We start from the raw sequence: 23,204 nt of genomic DNA, 5'->3' as shown, positions 1-23,204 counted from the left end.
CTTTGAACCAACTTTTACACCATATTTCCCAGATTGCGACTAACCGTTAGATTTTGGGGAGAAAAAACATAATCTGTTTATAAAAAAGGTATGTTTATACACAGAAAGTACGATTATAATAATTACTTATTTATCATATATATATATATATATATATATATATATATATATATATATATATATATATATATATATATATATATATATATATATATATATATATATATATATATATATATATATACACTCACAAGGCCCATGTTAAGCATTCGCCACCTTGCTAAATGCGATAAAATCGTAAATTTGGTGAATAAAATTGTGTTTTGGCGAAAATATTAGAAAATGATTTTTCCCACTAGAAAGAAAAATATATATTTAACTCGACCCTAAAAATTACGTCAAAATGAATTTTTCTAAACATATCAGTATTTTTTATTCGATTGCAATAATTTTCGGTAGATGAGCCGCATATCCAATTAGAATTTGGTCCCAATGATATAAGCCTGAAACAAACTACTGTAAAATTGCAAGATATGCATTTGACAAAGACTAAGGAAAATTGGCGAATATTTTTGATATTTGGCTAACTTAATGAATATATTGAAATCCTTAACGCGGACCCTGTATATATACAGTTGGTCAAAAAAGTCTGCGTACATTGGCAAAAGTAATATCAAACTCGAATTTAAAGGGCGAAAAAAAAACGGTTTTTTAAAATTTTATTATTTCAAATCCTTAACGTCAGTTAGTAACTTTAAAATAATTTGACAAAAATGTTTTCATGCCCAATAATTTACGCACACTAATTTTTAAAAGGCCAAAAATCAAGGCCTATAAAGTTTGCGTACAAGCCAGAAGGGGCGGGGAATTTCTTATCTTAATTTTAAACTTCAAACTTGAGAATGCAAATCAGATTACACTTTCAAGGTCATTGAGCTACAAATCTATTTTCGAGTTAATGGGAAGTTGCTAGTGCTATTTTCTTTGACGAAAATGTCACTTAATAAGGAAATTCCTTTAGCTACAGGACAGTTAATTATAAAATTGAGAGATGAAGGTAAAACTCTTCGCTATATTGGTACAATAGTTGGGAGGCCTCATTCTAGTGTGCAAAGAGTTACGCAGAACTACCTTGATACTGGAAATCTTGCTGTAAAACCAAGATGTGGTAGACCTAAGAAGCTTACTCAGACAGAAGAAAGAACAATTGTTTTGCGAATTAAGCAAAATCCTAAACTTTCTGCTGTAAGTATAACAAAATATATATTTTTAACAAGCAATAAGGAAATTTCCCCTGAAACTGTAAGAAAAGTACTGCGAAAGGCAAATTATCACGGAAGCAAATCTAGGTCTAAAACCTAAAAATTTGTGAATTCATGGACAGTCTATTTTTTCATAGTTTTGGTTTTACTATTTTGTAACCATTCTCTGACCAAATTGATTCAAAATTGATGAAAGAATGATTAGAATAACTTAAATGCGTTTTCTCAAAATGACGGATGTTAAGATAATTGCACTTTACTTTGAAAATGTTGCATAATTTTGATTCTAAATTTTAATAATTTTCTTTTCTACGCACAAATTGATACAAAAAACAAATAGTATGGTTTTAGTAACTCAAATGACGGATGTTAATTTAATAAATCATTTCCCAATTATGTAGGGGAGAGTGGGGTCAATTGTAACAGGGTACGATTGTAACAGAGCAAAAATTTCGAGTGTTGGGTTCTAGATTTGGTTCCTAGGTGGCGCACAAGGTGTATTTAGTAAATCTACACGTACACCCCTGATGGCAACCATTTTTATGTACTTTTGAAAGAGTTACAGCACAAAAGATATTTTCACGCCACGCAAGTACTTTTTTTGGTATTAGAATATTATATTGTAACAAAGTAATTTTGTTTAAACAAATAAAAATTAGTAACCGAATATGTAAGTGGACACCTTAATTAACCTTTCAATAAAAAAAAAGATTAGTTTTGCTAATTAACTAGCATTGTTTTTTACAAATGAAGCTGAAATGGCGTCTTGGGGACAATTGTAACAATAAGTAAAGGGACGATTGTAACAGCTGAAAATAAATAATCTTATGTTTACAAACCATTACTTAACTCTTTAAGAACCACTAATAGTTTCCAATATCATTTATATTATGTTGCATGTGCATTATTTTATTTGTCACCTTTCACAGCATAAATTAAAATTTTTGACCCCTTAAAGTTAAAAGTTTAATCCTTTAGGTTTCTGCTCATTATTATTTTTACTCCTAAAATATCACTACTATTTTGATCAATAAAAAAATATATCACAACTATGATAATATGTATAATTAACTAAGTTTTAGTTGAATTTATGAACTGTTACAATTGACCCCGTAAGTGGGGACAATTGTAACAAGTGCACGACTGTCAAAAATTGTTAATAACTAATATAATAATATTTAAAATCAGGTATTTATTTTTTTTTCTAGTAGAGGATAGTCTACTTTACTCGTCTGTCCATCAATACTAATAATATATTGGACTTTTTGTTAGTTAAAAATAGTTAAGTAAAAAATGTTACAATTGACCCCACTCTCCCCTACTGTTATTACTTTGAGAAGGTTGCATAGCTTCAATTTTACAATTTAAGAACGTTCTTTTTGACGCTCAAATGGATACAACAAAATTTGAAAGCATGGTTATAGTAACTAATACCTTTCTTAAATGATGGATATCATGATTTATTTTCCAATTAAATACTGTCGTTATTTTAGAAATATTGCTTCGATATTAGATTTTAATAACTTTCTTTTGGACGTGCAAATTGATATAAAAAGAAAAGCATTGTTATAGTAACGAATACGTTTCTTTAATGACCGATGTTAATATCATAATTTGTTTTCCAATTAAGTACTGTTATTATTTTGTTATTTTTTACCCCTTTGGTAAACATATTCATTTAAATATCGATGCATGACTTAAACCTAGTAAATAATCGTTCATAAAATATAATGCAAACAATGAAAGTTTAAAGGTCGGAGAGAAAGAGTGGAAATTTTTATAGTAAAGCTGTGTTCATAAATTAAGAATGAATTTTACAAAAATAAATAAAATAGAGTGTGTGACGTCAGAAGAAAGAGAAGATGCGTCGATAGAGCACATGCGCAGATTGAGGAAGGTGCCCGGCCATGCAAACTGCTCTTCATCTTTGAAAGCAGGAATGCCGTTCAAAAAGTAAACTCTGCTGCGGTATGATAGTCAAAATTACAGAAACATCATTCTTAAATGGCCACTTTTCTGGAAGAACCTATCACCCACCCTTTTGCTTGCTTTCAAAGAATTAAATGGTGCTATACTTCATTTGAACACTATTCTTCCCTTTTTGAACTTTCAGGGAATCGATACGTACTTGTGTAAATAAAATTCTTTTTAATAACTGGACTCAAAGATTAAAAAACAGTGAAAAATAAAGACTGATTCTCCAAGTGACCTTTTGTTATGAGCCACGAGAAGTCAGGTACATTTATTTTATTATTCAATGTACAATTTTTTTAGCTTTATATTTGAATTATATTTTATAAAATACTTATCAAAATTAAAGTAAAAAGAAATAAAAACAATAATGGTAGCAGATTAATATTGAAATTGAATTCAGACGAATTTCCACTGAGGTAAGCGGAACTGAGAAAATCAAAACCAGTTTGATTGCCTTAGCCCCTTGCCTTATGCCATTAGAGGGACTACCAATAGTACCCTTGTAACTCTTCCTGCATTCACAAGTAAACGAAACAGTTTTGATATTCTCAGTCCCACCTTCCTCGGTAGTGATCCGTTAAATTTCGATAGCGTCTGAATTTTAATTAGTTACACCTAATGTGATATTCAGTGTGCCCGTAAAGTCATAGTGCATTTTAGACCGGTCACAGATCAAAATTGCACCCCGACTTGATGAACACACTGTACTTTTGTAATTTCTATTTCGATAAGGGCTTCATAATATATATTTGGGGGGAACATTAAAGAACACTTTATATCTATCTATCTACGTCAAATTTTCTTTTGTTAATGCATTAAAAATATGATAGTAGCAAGTTTTACAATGATCCCATTTCTTAATTTTATTAATAACAAGAAAAATTTTGGAATCACTGCATACAGAAATGGTTGCCAGTCATACTTTTGTCTAAATCAAGATAATTTCAGCATATTTAATGGTGCAACCATCAATGTATGCTGCAATAACTTTTTTCTTCCCAATGACCACCTGGAGAATGAACTATCGTCATGCAGGCATCTGAAAGGTAGATTTGTTGGCCACACTTACAGGGGTAGCATATTAAATGGGCCAACGTTGCTCCTACAGTAAGGACAGATAGTATGGAGAATGCATCCATGCCTTTCTCGGGATTCGAACCCAAAACCTTTCTAATGCAAAGCCATTTCCCTGACTCCTACACAGACCGATTGGCTGCTACAATAACTTTGATGATTAATTAGATTCGAATGAGGCTGATCAATTTTCTTGTCGCTGACAGAAGGGTTTTAATCCTGGTATGAAGTTTTTTTTTGCTCGTAATATCTAAAAATGTCTAATAGATAGCAGCTCTTTATTTGTTATTCACTGTATATTCTCAATTTATAACACTTTAACTAATATTATCTTCAAGTAATGGAGATTAAAATCACTGCATTTTCTAGATTCTTGTTAGTTCGCACAGATTTTGATCGATATACAGAAATAGGCTACTTTTTTTTCCTATGCGACACCCTTCGATTGAGACTTATTCGAAAAGAACTTGATGATAGATTTATAGTACCGAAGATGTTGATAAATCAATCAACAAGACTAGTTAAAGAGAAAAAAATTTGGTGAAGATAATCCGAGGGTTAAAGAACTATTTTTAGACCCATATAAAACTCATTATTTACCCTTTGTAGTATAAGGTAAAGAATAATGGTGGTTAATTCAGACCCGTGGTTGCAAATAAGAAACTTTAACATTGCTATCTAGACTTGCGAGGTATTGATATTGATGCTTTTTTTCCTTTTTTCACCTAACTCAACCGAAGCAGATTGAACTAATAGTTAAGCAGTTATTAAGGTTTTATGCATAAAAAGTCCAATTTTGTACCTATGCCTATTTATATATCTAAGAATGCGTTCTAAGTAAATAAGGTCTGTTTTCTACGTATTCCTTTTTGTGGTGTATCAAATGAACAAAGTCAAGAGTAGGGGAGAGTGGGGTCAATTGTAACATTTTTTACTTAACTATTTTTAACTAACAAAAAATCCAATATATTATTAGTATTAATTGACAGACGAGTAAAGTAGACTATCCTCTTCCAAAAAAAATAAATAAATACCTTATTTTAAATGTTGTTATATTAGTTATTAACAATTTTTGACAGTCGTGCACTTGTTACAATTGTCCCCACTTAAGGGGTCAATTGTAACAGTTCATAAATTCAACTAAAACATAGTTAATTATACATATTATCATAGATGTGATATATTTTTTTATTGATCAAAATAGTATTGATATTTTAGGAGTAAAAATAATAATGAGCAGAGACCTAAAGGGTTAAACTTTTAACTTTAAGGGGTTAAAAAATTTAATTTCTGCTGTGAAAGGTGACAAATAAAATAATGCACTTGCAACATAATATAAATGATATAGGAAACTATTGGAGGTTCTTAAAGAGTTAAGTAATGGTTTGTGAACATAAGATTAGTTATTTTCAGCTGTTACAATCGTCCGTTTACTTACTGTTACAATCGTCCCCAAGACGCCATTTCAGCTTCATTTGTTAAAAACAATGCTAGTTAATTAACAAAGCTAATATTTTTTTTGTTGAAATGTTAATTAAGGTGTCCAATTACATATTCGGTTAATAATTTTTATTTGTTTAAACAAAATTACTTTGTTGCAATATAATATTCCAATACCTAAAAAAGTACTTACGTAGCGCAAAAATATCTTTTGTGATGTAACTCTTTCAAAAGTACATAAAAATGGTTGCCAGCAGGGGTGTACATGTAGATTTATTAAATACACCTTGTGTGCCACCTAGGAACCAAATCTGGAATCCGACACTCGAAATTTTTGCTCTGTTACAATCGTACCCTGTTACAATTGACCCCACTCTCCCCTACTAATAGTTTAAAAGATATAAAAAAAAAAATTTGTATAAAAAGTACTTATACATTAACGTGTATGATATTGTTATATAAGCAAGTAGATTTTTTGCTACGCTGAATTGAATGAGTTCAAAATCAAGTCTATGGAATCAATATAGAGTACAAGTTTGAAAGTTTTATACGTACATAGAATAATTTTTGAATAATGCATGTACATGCGTCTAACATTGCTATCTAGGCAGGAAAGGCATTCCTTCCAACGTACGTTTTTAAGCTAAATGAAATAAAAATTAAGTCGATAGACCTAAAGAATTAAGTGTTTTAGGTATATGAACTATAATTTTTAACTTAATACCATTTTACACATAAAACTCCAAAATTACTATTTTTTTTCTACTGTAATTTTGATTTTAATGGATTTAAAATTATTATTACCTCACTTGTATAGATAGAAATATCAGACATAAGAACAAAGCTTTGATAACTTTTGAACTATTAGTCCAATCACCTTTGTTTTGGTTTCATTTCTATATGGGAGGAAATTATACGTAGGAAATAATATCCTCACTTGCAATGTCTGATACGTTAATAGGTAGGTATAAATGCAATACACTATTTATATATAAAGGCGTAATGACTTATTAATTATTAGTCCTATTAACTTGAAATTCGATTTATCGATTCATCATTAAAAATATTTTGGAAACAATGTCTCATTTGTTTAGATAAAAAAAGTTTAAGTAAAAGTTAATTAGTTTAGATAGAAGTTACCCCCTTTTACTCTCTCTCCAGTCACGGGTGATCACTATTGATCACTATGATCACTATTGATTTTCTTACATTATGTTATGTTACTACTTATGTTTTATATTTTATTATTATTCAGTACAATTAAGATTAATATACGCTTGCTACATACATATTATCCAAATTTTATTATGACTTTATGAAGAGTATCAATAAATAAATAAATAAAATTTGTATTTTTATGGACTAGTTTTAAAGAAAATTATTGTTTCAATAAATTACCATATTTATTGGAATATTTTATAAGATTATTAGATTCATTTACACAAAATATAAATGAAAAATTTACGATGTATTTCCTTGATTTTAATCATTTTCTAAATCCAAGATCTCTTATTATGGAATAGAGATCTTTTAAATTTCTTTTTAAAAAAGTACTATGCTGTTGAGAAATAAGTGGTACACTACTGAGTAATAATCGCCTGAAAAAATCTTAGAGTTGTGTAAGTTTAGATTGATCAAGGCTAAATTGATCTATTAAACAAGGTACCTAACTTTCAGAAAATTATTCAAATAATAATTAAATATATTTTATTACTACAGAAAACCGCACACATTACAATACAATTGCTTTTTAAAACGGACCGACAATGAACTGATATCTTAAATTCAAACAGTTATTATTATTGAAATTGTTGTTTTAAAAGTATTATTTTTGAGAATATTAAAATTCAGAAATTTAAAATAAATAAAAATAGGTTATATACCTTTATTTTTAATGAAAATAATAAAAGCATTCGTGCTTAATTTTTAATCATTGTTACATTAAAGAATAAACTAGAAGGAAATTACTAAACCTACTGTTTTACATTTTAATCATTAAAATCAATAGGGGCAACTTTGGACGCCTATTTTTTGTTTCCAGTTGTTCTGCATGGATCATTCTTTGGTTTCTTTTTAATCAGGTGTTTGTTAAAATAACAAAATTTGTTTCTGTTAAGGTAACGAAGTTTTTTTGTTAAAATAACAGTATTATATTCTTAAAATACAGGTGTCCGCTTTTAAATAACATTATTTTTTCCGAGAAATTATCGATTTTATACTGGCTCACTATCTTGCAGTCTTTTCTGCACATTTAATAGATTTTTTTTACAGTGAATAAATAAATATCGACTAAAACATATTTCCCTTTTTAATACCTATAAAACTATTTAAAAATTTTATCCAATTTAGAAAAAAATATTTTTTATTAAAAAATTAATTGAACTTTAATTAGAAAATATTGCACGATCAAAATCAAAAAACCTTTGCTTTCAATATTAAGATATCAGAATTTTATTCTAGACATTTATGTCAGCTGACAATATCTGTCGATCTATATATATTTTTTTTTCCTCATAGATTAAAAGTTACTGTAATTGCTATGTTCTATCTGACATTAACAGTACCATAAATTAAAACTAAAATGCATAAATCGTACATTGTGTATTTTTACTGTTATCTACTCGAATTTTTTTAAGTAATATGTTTGTTTAGTTTATCCTTGTGACAATTTATTCGAAAAAATGTTTATTTTTAATTTCATTAACGAATAAAAATGTCTGATTTTACGAACAATACGTGCAAAAAAAAAAAAAAAAAAAAAAAAAAAAAAAAAAAAAAACGAACCACCTTGAATAAATTTTGATCTAATGATCTGATCATAATAACTCAATCTAAATAATTCGATGGGGTGACCTCAAATACTCTAATTAATTAGTGCAGACGATGTTTCAAATTAATTAGACACAAAAAAGTAATTTCTCACGAAATGCCCAAAAAATAAAATTAACGTTAAGGGGTCCAAACTTAAAATTTAGACAGCTTTCCTGACCAAACTATTGGGTCCATATTTCCCAGGTTGCGGCCTAATATTTTTAAGATCAGAAATCAAAATCTGTCAGAAAAAAAAAGTTTGCTTTTTCAGAGATAATACGTTTTTGTGTCTGATTTTGTACCTTAACTAATTATGTAGCATATTTGAGGTCGTCCCTTCGAATCATTAAGAATGAGTCCTAGAACGTGAAGATCCGATCATTAGATCAAAAGTTATTCAGGGTGATCATTTTTTTCTTCCCTTCATGCGCATTACACGAGTAAGAAGTAAAAATTGAAAAAAAAACTAATTATTAAAAAATTATAAAATGTTACTGATATTTTGCTTTTAATTTTTTAAAAGTATTGTTAATAAATTTCAATTGTATTGCTAAATTTTATTAACATTATTATTATTGTTGTATTCTATTGTATTTTTTTTAAACTTAATGATAAAATTTTTTTTATGAAAGTATAAAACTGTTTATTCATTAAAATTCATATCATCAATCAGAAAAATAAGGAAATTTTGATAAATTATATCGAAAAATCAAGAAAAGGAGTCACCATAATGATTAAAAATTAATTTTAAAAGAAATCTAAAAAAGAAAAAAATCCATTTGGACTATGAAGAAAGACATAATTCCAAGTAACATTTTATTTAATGATCTCATTTTAATGTAATGAGATTCAAACATAAAGGGTAAATTTTAACTATGCTAAATTTTAAATCTCAACCAAGAAATTGGATGAAAAAACATATTTTTTCTAAATAAACGTGTTTTTGCTGCTGATTTTTGACCCCCCGAAAAATGCAGGCCATTTTGAGAAAATGGTTTTATTAATAAGAGAGCAGTTTGATTGCAATTAGTATTTTTTAGCATTTTGTAATTAATTTCAAGAACAAAAAGGTTTCTTTTTTATTACACTTATTTTTTTTCAATAAAATTTGATGCAAAAAATTATTTTCAGCGATTATTCTTATTTAATTAATTATTATTATTGATAAATAAACAATTTTTTTAATTCTAAGCTATGCAAAGACATCATCTAAAATATTTTTACTTTTGGAAAAAATCAAAAGTTGGAAAAAAAATGATTTTGGAATTTTTAAGCAATAAATTTTTAAAAATTACGACTTTACGTAAATTTTGTTTCTCAGTAACTCTTCAGCAGAAATCGTTCAAATTTTAATAAATGTCATTAGAAATATTGTTGGTTAAAAAATCGCATTCCTTATATTTTAAATTTTTTTAATTGCTATTAAATTAAATAATAAAAGAAGCATTGTTTAAAAAATGTCCTTTGTGAGTCATTCAAGTACTTGAATAAGCAAACTTAATAGTAAAACTATACAATAAATTTGTTCGAAACGAAAAATGTAAAACACATTACTAATATTAAAAGTTAACACTTTTCTGGGTATTAACACTTTTCAACACTTTTTAACACTTTTCTGGGTATACAATGGGATAGGATTCATATTTTTTAGATTACGGAACATACACTGATAAAAGAAGTATGATCAAAATTACCAGAATATGGTAAAACTTACCAAGTTTCTGGCTCTTTGGGAACACAAAGTTTTGGTAATGATTTTTCTTCGTGTTCAAATACGGTTAAAAAAAATGCATTGCATGTTTATTTAAAAAAGTACTTTTTTTTGTCCAATATCAAAACTTGATAGGAGACACATGCATACTTTATGCTTACTTTTAAAACCATTAAGACTAGATCTTATCCGTTAAAATCGAAACAAACGATTAAAAGTTATCCAGAAAGATTTTTAACTCAATTTACAGCAAAATCAGTTACAAAAATATTTAATTATTGTGATTTAAAAATTTTGAGGAAATTATTATAACAATAATTTAAAGTTTCCGCGTTTTATGTAATTTTATAACTACAATTTTTTTTATCATTTATCATTAATTCAAATTGTTAATTTTTAACAATAAGACTTGGAAGAATATTTACATGATATAAAGAACTTGGTATAAAGAAAATTAACATGAATTAAACAAATTGAAGAAAGTATAATATTCTTGAGTATAATTATAATATTGCTGTTAACAGAATCAATGCTAATCTGTACTAATGCACGGTAAAGAAACTGAAAGTACTTTTATGGCTAAATAAACTATGGCATGTTAAAGAGCAGATTAAAATTGTGTACAGTGCGTGAAAAAGCGGAATATTTAAATAATTTCAACAGAACGCAACGGAACAAACGGAATTTCTTAAATTTAGGCAAAGAAACTTCTTAACTTGAAGATTTTGCTTTAAATGTAATAATTAATTTATTCTTACGAAATAAAATACAAAAATTTACTTTCTCTGAACTACATAAACTTTTTTTTGACAGATTTTTGACCCTCAAAATTTGGGACGAAATCTGCAAAAATATAAGTGTGCTAACAAGAGTGAATACATTATTGATTAAAAATAAAATATTGATAACAAATATCAAATGCACCGAAACGACATTACTTTCCAGTCCCCCCTAATATTAAAAGAGAATCAAGCAATTACAAAAAAAAAACTCGTTTATCCAAAACTAATTCAAAGATAAATAATTTTTTTAAAATTACTTACTAATTTTTCATTTAACTTAATAATGGTGAAAAATCTTTTATATTGAAATTATTTTTTATTATTTAAATCAATTATTTTTTAACATTTAAACTAAAATATTTTTTAATAATGAAATCAAATTTAACGTAATAAATTTGCTCTTGCGAAATTAAAATTTTCTCTCCTCAGAAAATATATATCGATCTTATTTAAATTTGTAAACTTATAATTTCTAAGTATTAAGTTTGAAAAGATAGGAAAATTTGAGGTGCAATTCCACTATTATTAAATTAATTCATAAAAATTATAAATAATCATAAATAAATACTTTTCACGTGGATTAAATTCTGTTAAAATAGTTTTATCAAAAAATATTTGATTCCTAGATTGTTCTAGAATTGGGGCTAAAGACGCAAAAAATAAAACTAAGATTAAGTGGACCAAATTTTGAACTCTCTTTTGCCCAAACTATTGAAATTTTATTGCCCAGATTGAGGCTCATATTTTAAGGGTCAGAAATTGAAGTCCATTTATAATAAAGCATTTTTATTTCGAATAACTTAAAATTTCGTCTATAAGTAACAGATTTAAGTTTCGACCTATTAAGATTTTTATCTTGAAAAGGCGATGAAGATGTTTATTTTGCACAAGATTAAGATAAAGAATAAAAAAAGCTACTGTTTACAATTAGATGACCATCGATAAATATAAAAACCAGCCTTTCCTAAGCTTATTTTTATTGCAACAAAATTGTTATTCAACCTGAAAATCAACAATTGTTAAACTAACAGTAAAGTGACTTTATTTTTAAAAAACTCAACTAATATGCTTCGTCGTAGTTAATATAATTGCACAATAAAATCATAGTCAAAGCTTTGCGAAAAAAAAATATTGCTAAAAATCTTTACAGGTAAGCGCGCGGGATTAATTCATCTATTCTCAGTTAAGTGGATGTTGTTTTCTTTCAATGCTTTCATGTTATTGATTGAATAATGTTTCTTAGGTCTTGAAATATTTCAAAATTTATGCATGCCCTTCCGGACATGTTGTTCAATGAAATACATGTCCAAATGGGACTCTCTCAAACATCTTTTTTGAATGCATATTAATGAATGTATCTTTTGGAACATCACTTTTAAATAGCAATCAGAAAGATTAAGTATTTATTAACAAACTCTAATAAACGATCTCTGAATATTGTCCAGTCCTGTTTCCCATTTATGGTTCGCACTTTTGATTTTTAATATCTGATTAATATTTTTTCTTAATGATAATATTTAATTAGATTATCATTATATGGATCGTTTATTAGCACTAGCAGTCCAATTGTTTAAGTAAAATATAAATTTTTTCGCTTCTTATTTTTTTGTATATTGAGAGTACATGCACTAAAAATTGTCTTGATTCTTCGTAAAATAATTTTGTCCTGACTTTCTTCTTCGGCCTCCTTCATTTGCTAAATTTTATTTTGTGGTAATCAGCTTGAGTTACAACCGTTTGCTCTCTTACAGACAGATATTTTTTTTATTATCCATAGAAACAAAACTCCTTTGTTATCAAATTTATTAAATCAAAATAAAATACCAAGGAAAATAATAATAAATACTATATTTAGAAAGAAGAGCAGAGAACGGTTAAACTATTCCGTAAAAATAAATAATAAAAAATATTTCTGAAGGTAGCCACTATTATGACTTGCATTAAAACTCACAATGATTTCATATTTATAATAGTGATAAAACAATAGCTTTCAATAAACTAAATTAGAAAGAAAAACAATACAAATGCAGGACGAGGTATAAAGCTTAAACAAGCAGCTTTACAGCATGTTGGAAAAAAAGTTAATTATTTTTGTTTTAATTTGCGTGTTCACTTCTTTTTGCCTTTTTGTCTCTGATTATAAGATATTTTATACTATTCATAATATGTCTCTTAGTTTACTTTTATTTTTGTCTTTTGTTACAATGTCAAGCAAAAGATCTGCTATTTTAGAAATTTTTAAGCAAAGAAAAAAACAGTGTGAAATTGTTCATTTGCTTCTTTAAACATAAGTTTGGATTCTTTAAAGCAATCGCTTCGGCGGTTCTTGGCCTATTGCAGAAAATTTCAATAAGCATTTTTACCTCAATATCGCTGCAAGTGGAAGTCACTTTGAAACCAATTAAATTTATTTATAAGTAAAAGTCTACTCTGATTATTAATTACTAAATTTTGTCAACTTATTTATTTTTAAGTTATGTTGAAAACTGTTTTTGCCGCACATCTTTTAATCTAAAAATGTGAATTATTTTTTAGATGGCCTTCTTCTGCTCAATTTATTGCTCATCGACAATCGAAACTTCCATAACAAGTGCAATAATTTAAGCCCAAGAGACAATCCTTTTCAATAATGTGGAAATTCTAAAAAATTGGATGACAAGCAGACGAGATAGTAACGCTACTACTAGTAGTGAACACAAATCTAAACACAAAATGTCAGTCGACAAACTAAGTGACCAAGAAGGTAACTACATTTTATTTTTTACAAAATTATCTAACAAAAAATTTCGGTTTGAAAATGGAACAATAAGATACTTTTTTTCTGCATTTTAAAACCTTAAGTTTCTTAACAATATCTGTGTCTTTTCGTATTTATGCGAAGAACACCCTATGATCCAAATTTTAATTAACGGTTTGTAAATGCATTTGAAAAGAATTATTCGATACATTCTTTTCATTCAATCAATAGAGGGGAACTAACTTCAAAATCTAAAGAGTGTAGTGGGGAAAAGCGGGGACTGTTTAAATATTTATTTTATTTTCTGTGTATCTCAAGAAGTAATTTAGAGAATCGTACAATTTTCTTCTAAGCATAAAACTCATTTATTCTAAAATAATTTCATTTAAAAAATAATTTTTATAATATTTTATTTAATTAAATAATAAGTGAAAATATTTTGAACAGTAAGATACACAAATTTTCTCATAATTTTAATTGCATAATTTTTATTTACTTTTAAATGACAAAATTCGATATTTAAACTGAATCGGCCAAATAGTTCTCTAAAAATTAAAGTTTAAAAGTATGATGCTTTTATAAGTATTTTTTTTAAAAAAATGAAAGTGTTCTGCTTATTTTTCTCAAATTTTGTACTTTTTCGTTTAATATTACATAGATTGAAATGAGGATAACAGTTCAAAAAATAATTGACAAAATTTAAATATGGTTGATTATAGAATATATTAAGTAATCTTATAAAATTGTATTTTTCATTTGATAATCTTTATATAAGTAAATTTCTTAAATACAAGTAAAAATATTTTTTTTTCGAATAATGTATCCCATATTCATCCTATATTTTGATGATCAGGAATCGAAATTCATTGGAATTTAGGTTTATTCAGAGAAAATATATTTTTCGATATGATTTCGGTAACATAAAATATCGTTTCCATAAATTAATTAAAATTTGCATTGGACATTCTGATTCAATTGATCAAAAGTATTTTTTTATATACATTTCGTGCACAGTCACCGAACCCACGATTCATGAAGAAAACAAATTTCAAAATCATTATTTTTGTGATACTTTTAACATAATATATCCTAAGACCAAATGCATACATTGGACAACATTAAGAACAATTTTATCTCTAAAAGTATTTTAAGATTTTCCTTCTGTTTGAATACCTTTACAAATCAATGGATATAATTGAATTTTATAATACGAAATATAATTGCAATCACCCTTTGGACGGAGTTTTTAATTATGCACGGAGAAAAGAAAACTGACAAAATTATCATATTTGAATGTTAAAGACATTTCTGGTAAAAAAAACCATAATTCGGGCAATTAAACCAAGATATGCAATATTTCAACCATCCATTTGGTAATTTTACCGTTCGCTATGGCAGTGGTTTATCGGAAATTCTAGTTTTCAAAATTATCGATCTTATTCCAAATACAAAACTGAAAAGTAATTTTAACCAAATAAATTGTTTTTATGCTATGCTCTTGAGTATCAGGAAAAAATTATCAACATTTTCTTCAGAGCCGTTACTCATTTTGCGATTTATGTAGAAATTTTAACTTTTTGACGTAAAAACATTTTTTTTAAAAAAAGAAAGGAAATTATCTGCTTACACTCATGTGGTTAATTTAAAATTGCGGTTTATTTAAATGGTTGATAGGAGTTAGATGACTGATAATTATCGTTTATTCTAATATAGTTTCTCAATTATGACAAGAGGAAAAGAGCCACAAAAGATAGCTTTAAACGTTTTAAATATTCAGATGTATCAAACTATGATGACTGTTTTACCTATCTTTTATAGGGGTAGTAGGATTTATTTATTTACAAACACATGTGAGTTTCTTTGCAATGCAAAGAAAGGCTTAAAAACTATTTTCAGTTTGAAAAGAATATACATCCAGTGTTATACATTGGGATACGAATCTTCTATATTCACGCTTCAGAGCGGTTAGCGGAACTGCAATACTACACGTAAACAAAAGGTGTGAACAAAAACATATATTGATGGGTATTTCATTGTGTTAACGCCATTGTGTTTCCTTTAAGTGTAGCGGTAGTAGGTTTAATATCTTTGTGCTATTTTTCTTATTTTTGTGGTATCCGTTCTGCAATTTGGCAAGAGACAAGCCATTTTAAGGCAATTCGGCAAGAGACACGTTAATAAACACACGAGCCTGTATATCTATCTGAACTAAATTTATTCATCTACAGTGAAACATCAAAGGTTATACTTTGATTCAAATCCGTTACCTCAATTTTAAACAGCGTTTGGCGGAAAGACGAGACTGTTGTAAAAAAATAATTAAAAAAACCTCACTATTCCAAGTATTTATTTATTGTTACTCAAACATATGCAGGCTTGTGTGCTCATTGAAAGGAATGATTAATTATAAGCCCTAGTCAAGGTGAAGAACAGAAGAAGATGTATTTATTGTAACACGGAAGTAGCTGGTTCGAATCCCTCAGGTTACATGATTCAATGTCTTTCTCTATCTCGTGCTATCTGTATTTCGACTTGACCAGAGCTTTGTAATGATCACACTAACCTGCGTATATGAGCGTAGCATTAAATAAATAAATAGATGCATCCAGGGTTAAAATTTGTGCTGAGTTGAACTTATTTGAGCACTTTACAGTCGAATAGTTTACCGCGTACCCTCTGTTCCTTCTCCGGCTGATAAAATTTCCCCCCCCCCCGTTGAATGACCGTACATGTCTGCATATGTATGTGCAACAATAAATAAAAATAATTGAATACTTCAAATATTGTGGTGGGATACAAACCCGCTAGCTTTGAGCTTTCATTTTTTGAATGTTGGGGCAGCCCTGATCAGCAGTATTAGAGCTACTGATTCATTTTCGCCTTGTCCCGGCATTTGTGCATTTATAAATGCACATTTTTCATAGCATTTCCAGTTGCTAGATGTTAACTTAGAGCTTACATAGGAAAAAAATACAACTAACTGACGAGAAACAAAGTTTACACGTGCTTACTAAAATAGAGGTTATCAAACTGAACATTTTTGCTTCATCTCATACTTTACTAGTTCTTTTAAAATTTCCCACTTTTGATAAAAATCACAAATTTTACGACAATTACTACCAACCAACGTTTTTATATAAACCATATTTTATTGGTAATTTTGCCAAAAAGTCCTTCGCAAAGCACTGCGGTAAAAATTACCGTGGTTTTTGGTGCTCCCTTAGAGTCAGGAACACGGAAAATTTTACCATATTTTGATAGTTGGGATCATACTTTTTTTATCATTGTAGTGAAAAATTATAAGGAAAATAAAAAATTCGATTTAAATAATCTTTCGGACAGTTTTATAGCATATAAATATATAATTTGAGTCTTGTGTATTCTGTTTCATAACCGAATTACGAAGAAATACATTATAAAATGTCGTACAAAGTAAAACCTAAAATATATAATTTCTAATGAAGTATTTAAACATAACTAAAAAAGTAGAATTAAGTAATTTTTAAAAAATAGCCATATATATTTTATGAGAAAGTAGAAATGGCATTTAAACTCTGGTTTCTGGAGGTTTTACTGTTCTACTCACAACTTATTTGTTTCAAAAAAGGAAAATTTATTGTTTTAAACCAATTTTTGCATTTCATCCTCTTTGAATTATCTGGAAATAATATAAATGTTAGTGATATTAAACCAGTTGAATATAAAACTTTTGTTAAATAGTAGTCAAAATTTATTCACTACTTTTCCGATAAGCTATACTTTTCATAGGTTTTAAGATAAACGAGGAGGCGAGAAGTCAGACAAAAGCAAAATTCCTTTTTTTCCCCTCCTTAAGAAACTCCGTCAATAAAATAAAATCGCTTACACTTTTATTTGAATGATAATATTGTTTCATGCTAAAAAACTACATTTTAAAGGGAAAAATAATTTTTATATCTTTCAACTGAAATATTTAATGAAAGTCAGACAAAAGCGAAATTCCTTTTTTTCCCCTTAAGAAACTCCGTCAATAAAATAAAATCACTTATATCTTTATTTGAATGATAATATTGCTTCATGCTAAAAAACTACACTTTAAAGGGAAAAATAATTTTTATATCTTTCAACTGAAATATTTAATGAAAGTCAGACAAAAGCGAAATTCCTTTTTTTTCCTCCTTAAGAAACTCCGTCAATAAAATAAAATCACTCATATTTTTATTTGAATGATAATATTGCTTCATGCTAAAAAACTGCACTTTAAAGGGAAAAATAATTTTTATATCTTTCAACTGAAATATTTAGTGAAAGTCAGACAAAAGCGAAATTCCTTTTTTTTCCTCCTTAAGAAACTCCGTCAATAAAATAAAATTATGTACTTATATTTTTATTTGAATGATAATATTGCTTCATGCTAAAAAACTACACTTTAAAGGGAAAAATAATTTTTATATCTTTCAACTGAAATATTTAATGAAAGTCAGACAAAAGCGAAATTCCTTTTTTTTCCGCCTTAAGAAACTCCGTCAATAAAATAAAATCACTTATATTTTTATTTGAATGATAATATTGCTTCATGCTAAAAAACTACACTTTAAAGGGAAAAATAAATTTTATATCTTTCAACTGAAATATTTAGTGAAAGTCAGACAAAAGCGAAATTCCTTTTTTTTCCTCCTTAAGAAACTCCGTCAATAAAATAAAATCACTTATATTTTTATTTGAATGATAATATTGTTTCATGCTGAAAAACTATAATTTAAAGGGGAAAATTTTTTTTATACCTTTCAACTGAAGTATTTAATGAAAGCATTAGTAATTTATTTATAGCATTAACAAATGTGACTGTGTACTTATTTTCAAATACTTCACAAATTAAAAATTTCGCTACAGAACAATCTTTTTTCTAAAAGGGATGAAGGTGAATCTTAATTCATTTAACCTCAACAAATTATATTTTCAACTAGTTTCATTGATATTTTGATAAATAGCAACTTTAGTTTAGCCAAAATTGCCTAGTCTGAGTTTTATCTGCTAACCCGGTTTGCTCTAACTCAACCTTATTTACAAGTAGGTCTGAAAATAACTGTAGAAACTAACTTTCAATTGTTGTCCATATCATAACCCTACGTTATAAAACTAATAAAAATGCAGCAATATTATTCAGTAGTTCTTAATAATGAAAAGTGTTAAAATTGAAATGGGCAAAAAGTATTTTTTGGTAAAGTTTTTAACCACGAGAAAGAAAGTTTTCCTTCGAGTATGCATTTTCAAACATTCAAATACCGTGTCTACATTTACAATACATAAAGCAATATTACTAAAACTCATTATTCGTAATCATGTGCTGAAAGACGCTCGTGGAAGAAAAAAACTGGAATATTTAAATTTGTAAAAATAAATATAGCATATTTATAAGTGAGAGTTCAAATTGTGATAAAATTTTACGGAAGTAATATTAATAAATTCATTAATTATGTGCTAAAAGACGTTTGTGGAAGAAAAAATAAAGTTAGAATATTTAAACTTATGAAATTATTTTGGATTTTATTTTGCAAATTTGTTAAATCAATTTCTAAAACATCACTTGTAGCGTTAAAAAAAGGCACTTTGCCAGATCCCTAAGAATTTTAATCCGAGCCTGAGACACATAGGATTACTAAAAATCCATATCAGCCCGAACCCGAGATATACGTACGTAAGATAAAAATTAAATATTACCGTCTTGCCACTCGGCTTTTGATGTTTAAACAAGGAAATCAGTCATCATAACTTTATTTTATCCTTAAAATTCTGCATCGATATTTTATCTCGAGAACACGTCGGGTTCGGGTTGAGCTCATGTCATGTCTATGAGACACCATTATTCCAAGCCCGACCCTTCTTAACCATGTCTTTAAAATGTAATGTTCACTATGCCAGTTTGTTAAATTAATTATTATAGAGTTCTTTTAACGGATAATATAAGGACGCGTTATTACATAAAAATAAATAATCTGAGCGTGCTGCCATTTTTGAAAAAAGGTAAACCTTAGATGCTAAGTGTATAGCTCATTTGAAAGATGGACATTCGTAAATAAATTATTATGATGCATAAAAACATATTTTGTGTTGCATATCTGTGAAACTAATTTCTAATGTGCCTCTTATGAAGTTAAAGTTTATGAATAAATCAGTGGCGTGTAGGGAAGGGGTGAAGGGGCAACAGCCTTATGCATACAGAAAAAGGGGGTATCAAATCTACGACTACGAAATCTAAAACCTAAAATTGATTAGTTTCATTTTTGTTATCAAACGAAATTTTAATTGATTTCCTTGAGCAAAATATTTTATGAACAATAAAGTATGATTTCAAACCGCGCTTTAAAATCAAATATTTTTACTTCTAAGATAAATAAGGAATATCTTGTCAGAAATGATTTCTTCACCATACAATAATTTCTACTTACATATAAATGGATTTAGAATTTTATGAATATATACCATTCTACTATTTAGATTTTTATGAGTATATATCATTCTACCATTTAGATTTTTATGAATATTTATCGTTCTACTATTTAGATTTTTATGAATATAGTATATCGTTCTACAATTTAAATTTTTATGAATATATTTAGTTTTACTACTTAGATTTTAATGAATATTTATCGTTTTACCATTAAGATTTTTATGAATATATATCGTTCTACCATTTATATTTTTATGAATATATATCATTCTGCCATTTAGATTTTTATAAATATATATCGTTCTACCATTTAGATTTTTATGAAAATATATCATTCTACCATTGAGATTTTTATGAATATATATATAGTTCTACCATTATTTTATTTTAATTAAACAGGCTTTTTTTTTCCTTTTTAACTCTCCGTGGTACTATATCAAAGAATTTATATACACCTCTGCATGCCATTGGACTAAAGTTAATTTTCGAATGTTAAGTTTGGAAAAAATACCAACGTGAATACAAAATATACAGTATTATTTCAATAAGGGACACTCGTAAAAATAGTAAAGCCATTAAAATATAATATAAGTGTTTAGGCAAAATTCTGTAAAATTTATTTCTAAATTGCTCCTTGAAACATTAAATTTAAAATACGTTTTCATAAAAAAAAACTCCGAAGATAACTTTCAATTTTTGAAGGGGTGCCAATTTCGAACTCGAATGTATAACAATGTTAAGATAGACACTCGTAGAAAATATTCATGTCGTAAAAAAATAGTTCTTTCTGGAGTAAATTTCTAAAATTAATTTTAAAAAAATTCCTTTTTACATATACTATAGCTTTAAAAATTTAGGTATATTTTTAAAATATGGATTTTGTGGGAAGATTCTATGATTTTTATATCTAAAGTGTGTCTTGAAACATAAAACTTGAAGTATGTTTTCAAAAAGAACCTACGAATTTAACAGTCAACCTTGAAAAAATTAAAACTGAAACACGAAATCTATGGTAATAATTTAAAGATGGACACGAAAGGATGGAAAATATGTATGTCTTAAAAATAGTTTTTGCGGTTTAAATTTGGAAAATAAATTTCAAAATGGACCCTTTTTAACTTTCAAGGTTATCATCACTAAGCACTTCAATCTAATTTTTGATTAAGTCAAAACTGAATTCAAAGTGTGTATGACACTCTATTTTAAAATAAAACACTTTTGTCTTAAGAAATATGGATGCCGTGGTGCGTATTAATGATATTAATTTCAAAGTTGATAATTATTAAAGTCTGTTGCTCTTTGCAAAATAAAGTAAATTTATTATAAATTATCCAAACCTTTTCTCGAAGTCTATTTTAACGAAAAACAAACTATAATTAAGATTGAAAAAATTGCTTACAGATATTAAGCTCGAAATTACGTTAAAAATTAAATAAAAGTTAATTAAATTGTAAAATTTAATTCTTTCAAAAAATATGTTATATATTTTTTTTCTATTTTGCATTTCATTTTCAATTCTATAGTTGTGTCATCTTACAATGCTATAGTTTGCATTGCTATCTTACTATGCTTTTACTTTCGCTTTAGCGTATAATTACGAAAATTTTTTTGGAGTTTTTAATAAATGTAAGTTATGCTATTTTGTTATATAATATGATAAAAATAATCTATGAAAAAAGTAATTTTATGAAATTCAAGTTAGTAGATAAAAAAATTATTATATTATTTATATTTTTAGTTTTATTAAACATTTGAGCAGGTTTAGAATGTTATAAAGTAACCATCCCGTTTAAACTTCAAACTGTTATTTTTATTTTTAATCATTTAGACACTTTTAATTAATTATTTATTCATATTTGTTGCATTAGCTCAGTTAATTTCATAAATGTCCAAAATTATCCATTTTGGTTGGAAAAAATATTTTTTTAAGGTATTTATAGAAAACATTTGCAATAATATGTGATTATTTCTATCACTTAACAAAATTAAAAATTTAAACTTTTCACTTCGAATTAAAACTAGTTTTTATTGCTGTCAGAACTTAAAGATTAGATTTGTGTTATGCTCCCCTCTCTTGAGAACTGACCATTGAAAAGAGTAACAACTAAATGCACGCATTCATTTCAACGAATAAAAATGTTCTTTTCAAAAAGAAGCCTTTATTTTTTTATTAGAAAAAATTTTGCTCTATAAGGGTGCAAAACTCGATTTTAATATTGATTTTTAAAATCCTATGAGTGTTAGGCTCTCGTAATGAAATTTAAATACAAAAAAAAAGTCTCTTTAGCTTCATTCAATCATTATTGGGATTTGGAAATAAGGATAATAAAAAAGCAAAGCTTAATACATTCAATCATCAAATAAAGTGGTTTTATATCACCATAGCGGTCGAGAGGAGCAAATGAGGCATCATAAAAAAATCAATTTATTTGAGAACTCAAAGCATTCGAGTCTACCTTTTATGATCTCTCTTTCCAATCGTAATAATAATAACTGGTAGCAGTATTTTTAGGCCGGGATAGTCTGGTCGGTAGGGCGCTGGACCCATATCCGAGGCCGAAGACTCCTCGTACAGTAAATGGTGACTGATGCACGTTAAATCTCTCGAGTCGCAAAGTCCTCCATGTTCCCAAAACAAATCAATACCTATGGGGGCACTGGATTGGAGATCAATCGTTCTCTGATTCAGGTCAAAATTAAGATCTGTGGATGAATGAATGGATGCATGAATGGGTCCGCCCTATAAACGGGTGTGGCAGAAGTCGAATTCTTGGTCATAGACGGCGCCACTGGAAAAAAAGAACAATCGTATCCCTCTGCCTAAACAGATATACGAAGAGAGCAACATTTTTCTCACTTGAAATAATTGCAAGCACTAACAATTTCGTTTTCTAAGGCTCTATATTTTAACAGTCATACTATGAATGCCACTTCACTTTGATCCTGGTCAGATAACGTAAACAGCACTTGAACTAACACCCCT

General features: G+C 27.5%; 1 protein-coding gene across 3 annotated transcripts in view; it reads left to right on the top strand.

The window, feature by feature from the left end:
• LOC107446262 (A-type potassium channel modulatory protein KCNIP1) overlaps window positions 1-23,204 on the top strand; it is a 90,054-nt gene that overhangs the window by 21,676 nt on the left and 45,174 nt on the right. For 2 of the 3 annotated variants that reach the window (XM_087154910.1, XM_087154911.1), the window contains exon 2: window positions 13,590-13,797. In XM_087154910.1, coding sequence (XP_087011036.1) covers window positions 13,707-13,797 — 91 coding nt within the window. In that variant the 5' untranslated portion in view covers window positions 13,590-13,706. Of the gene's footprint in view, window positions 1-3,131; window positions 3,499-13,589; window positions 13,798-23,204 lie in introns of those variants that run through there. The other variant, XM_087154909.1, reaches the window with a different exon arrangement.

Source organism: Parasteatoda tepidariorum, chromosome 11, assembly GCF_982258835.1.
Source record: "Parasteatoda tepidariorum strain Cologne lab strain chromosome 11, Ptep-v5.0, whole genome shotgun sequence".
Classification (NCBI taxonomy): domain Eukaryota; kingdom Metazoa; phylum Arthropoda; class Arachnida; order Araneae; family Theridiidae; genus Parasteatoda; species Parasteatoda tepidariorum.
The sequence above is the reverse complement of the archived record's forward strand: the minus strand, read 5'-3'. Positions and strand labels throughout refer to the sequence as shown.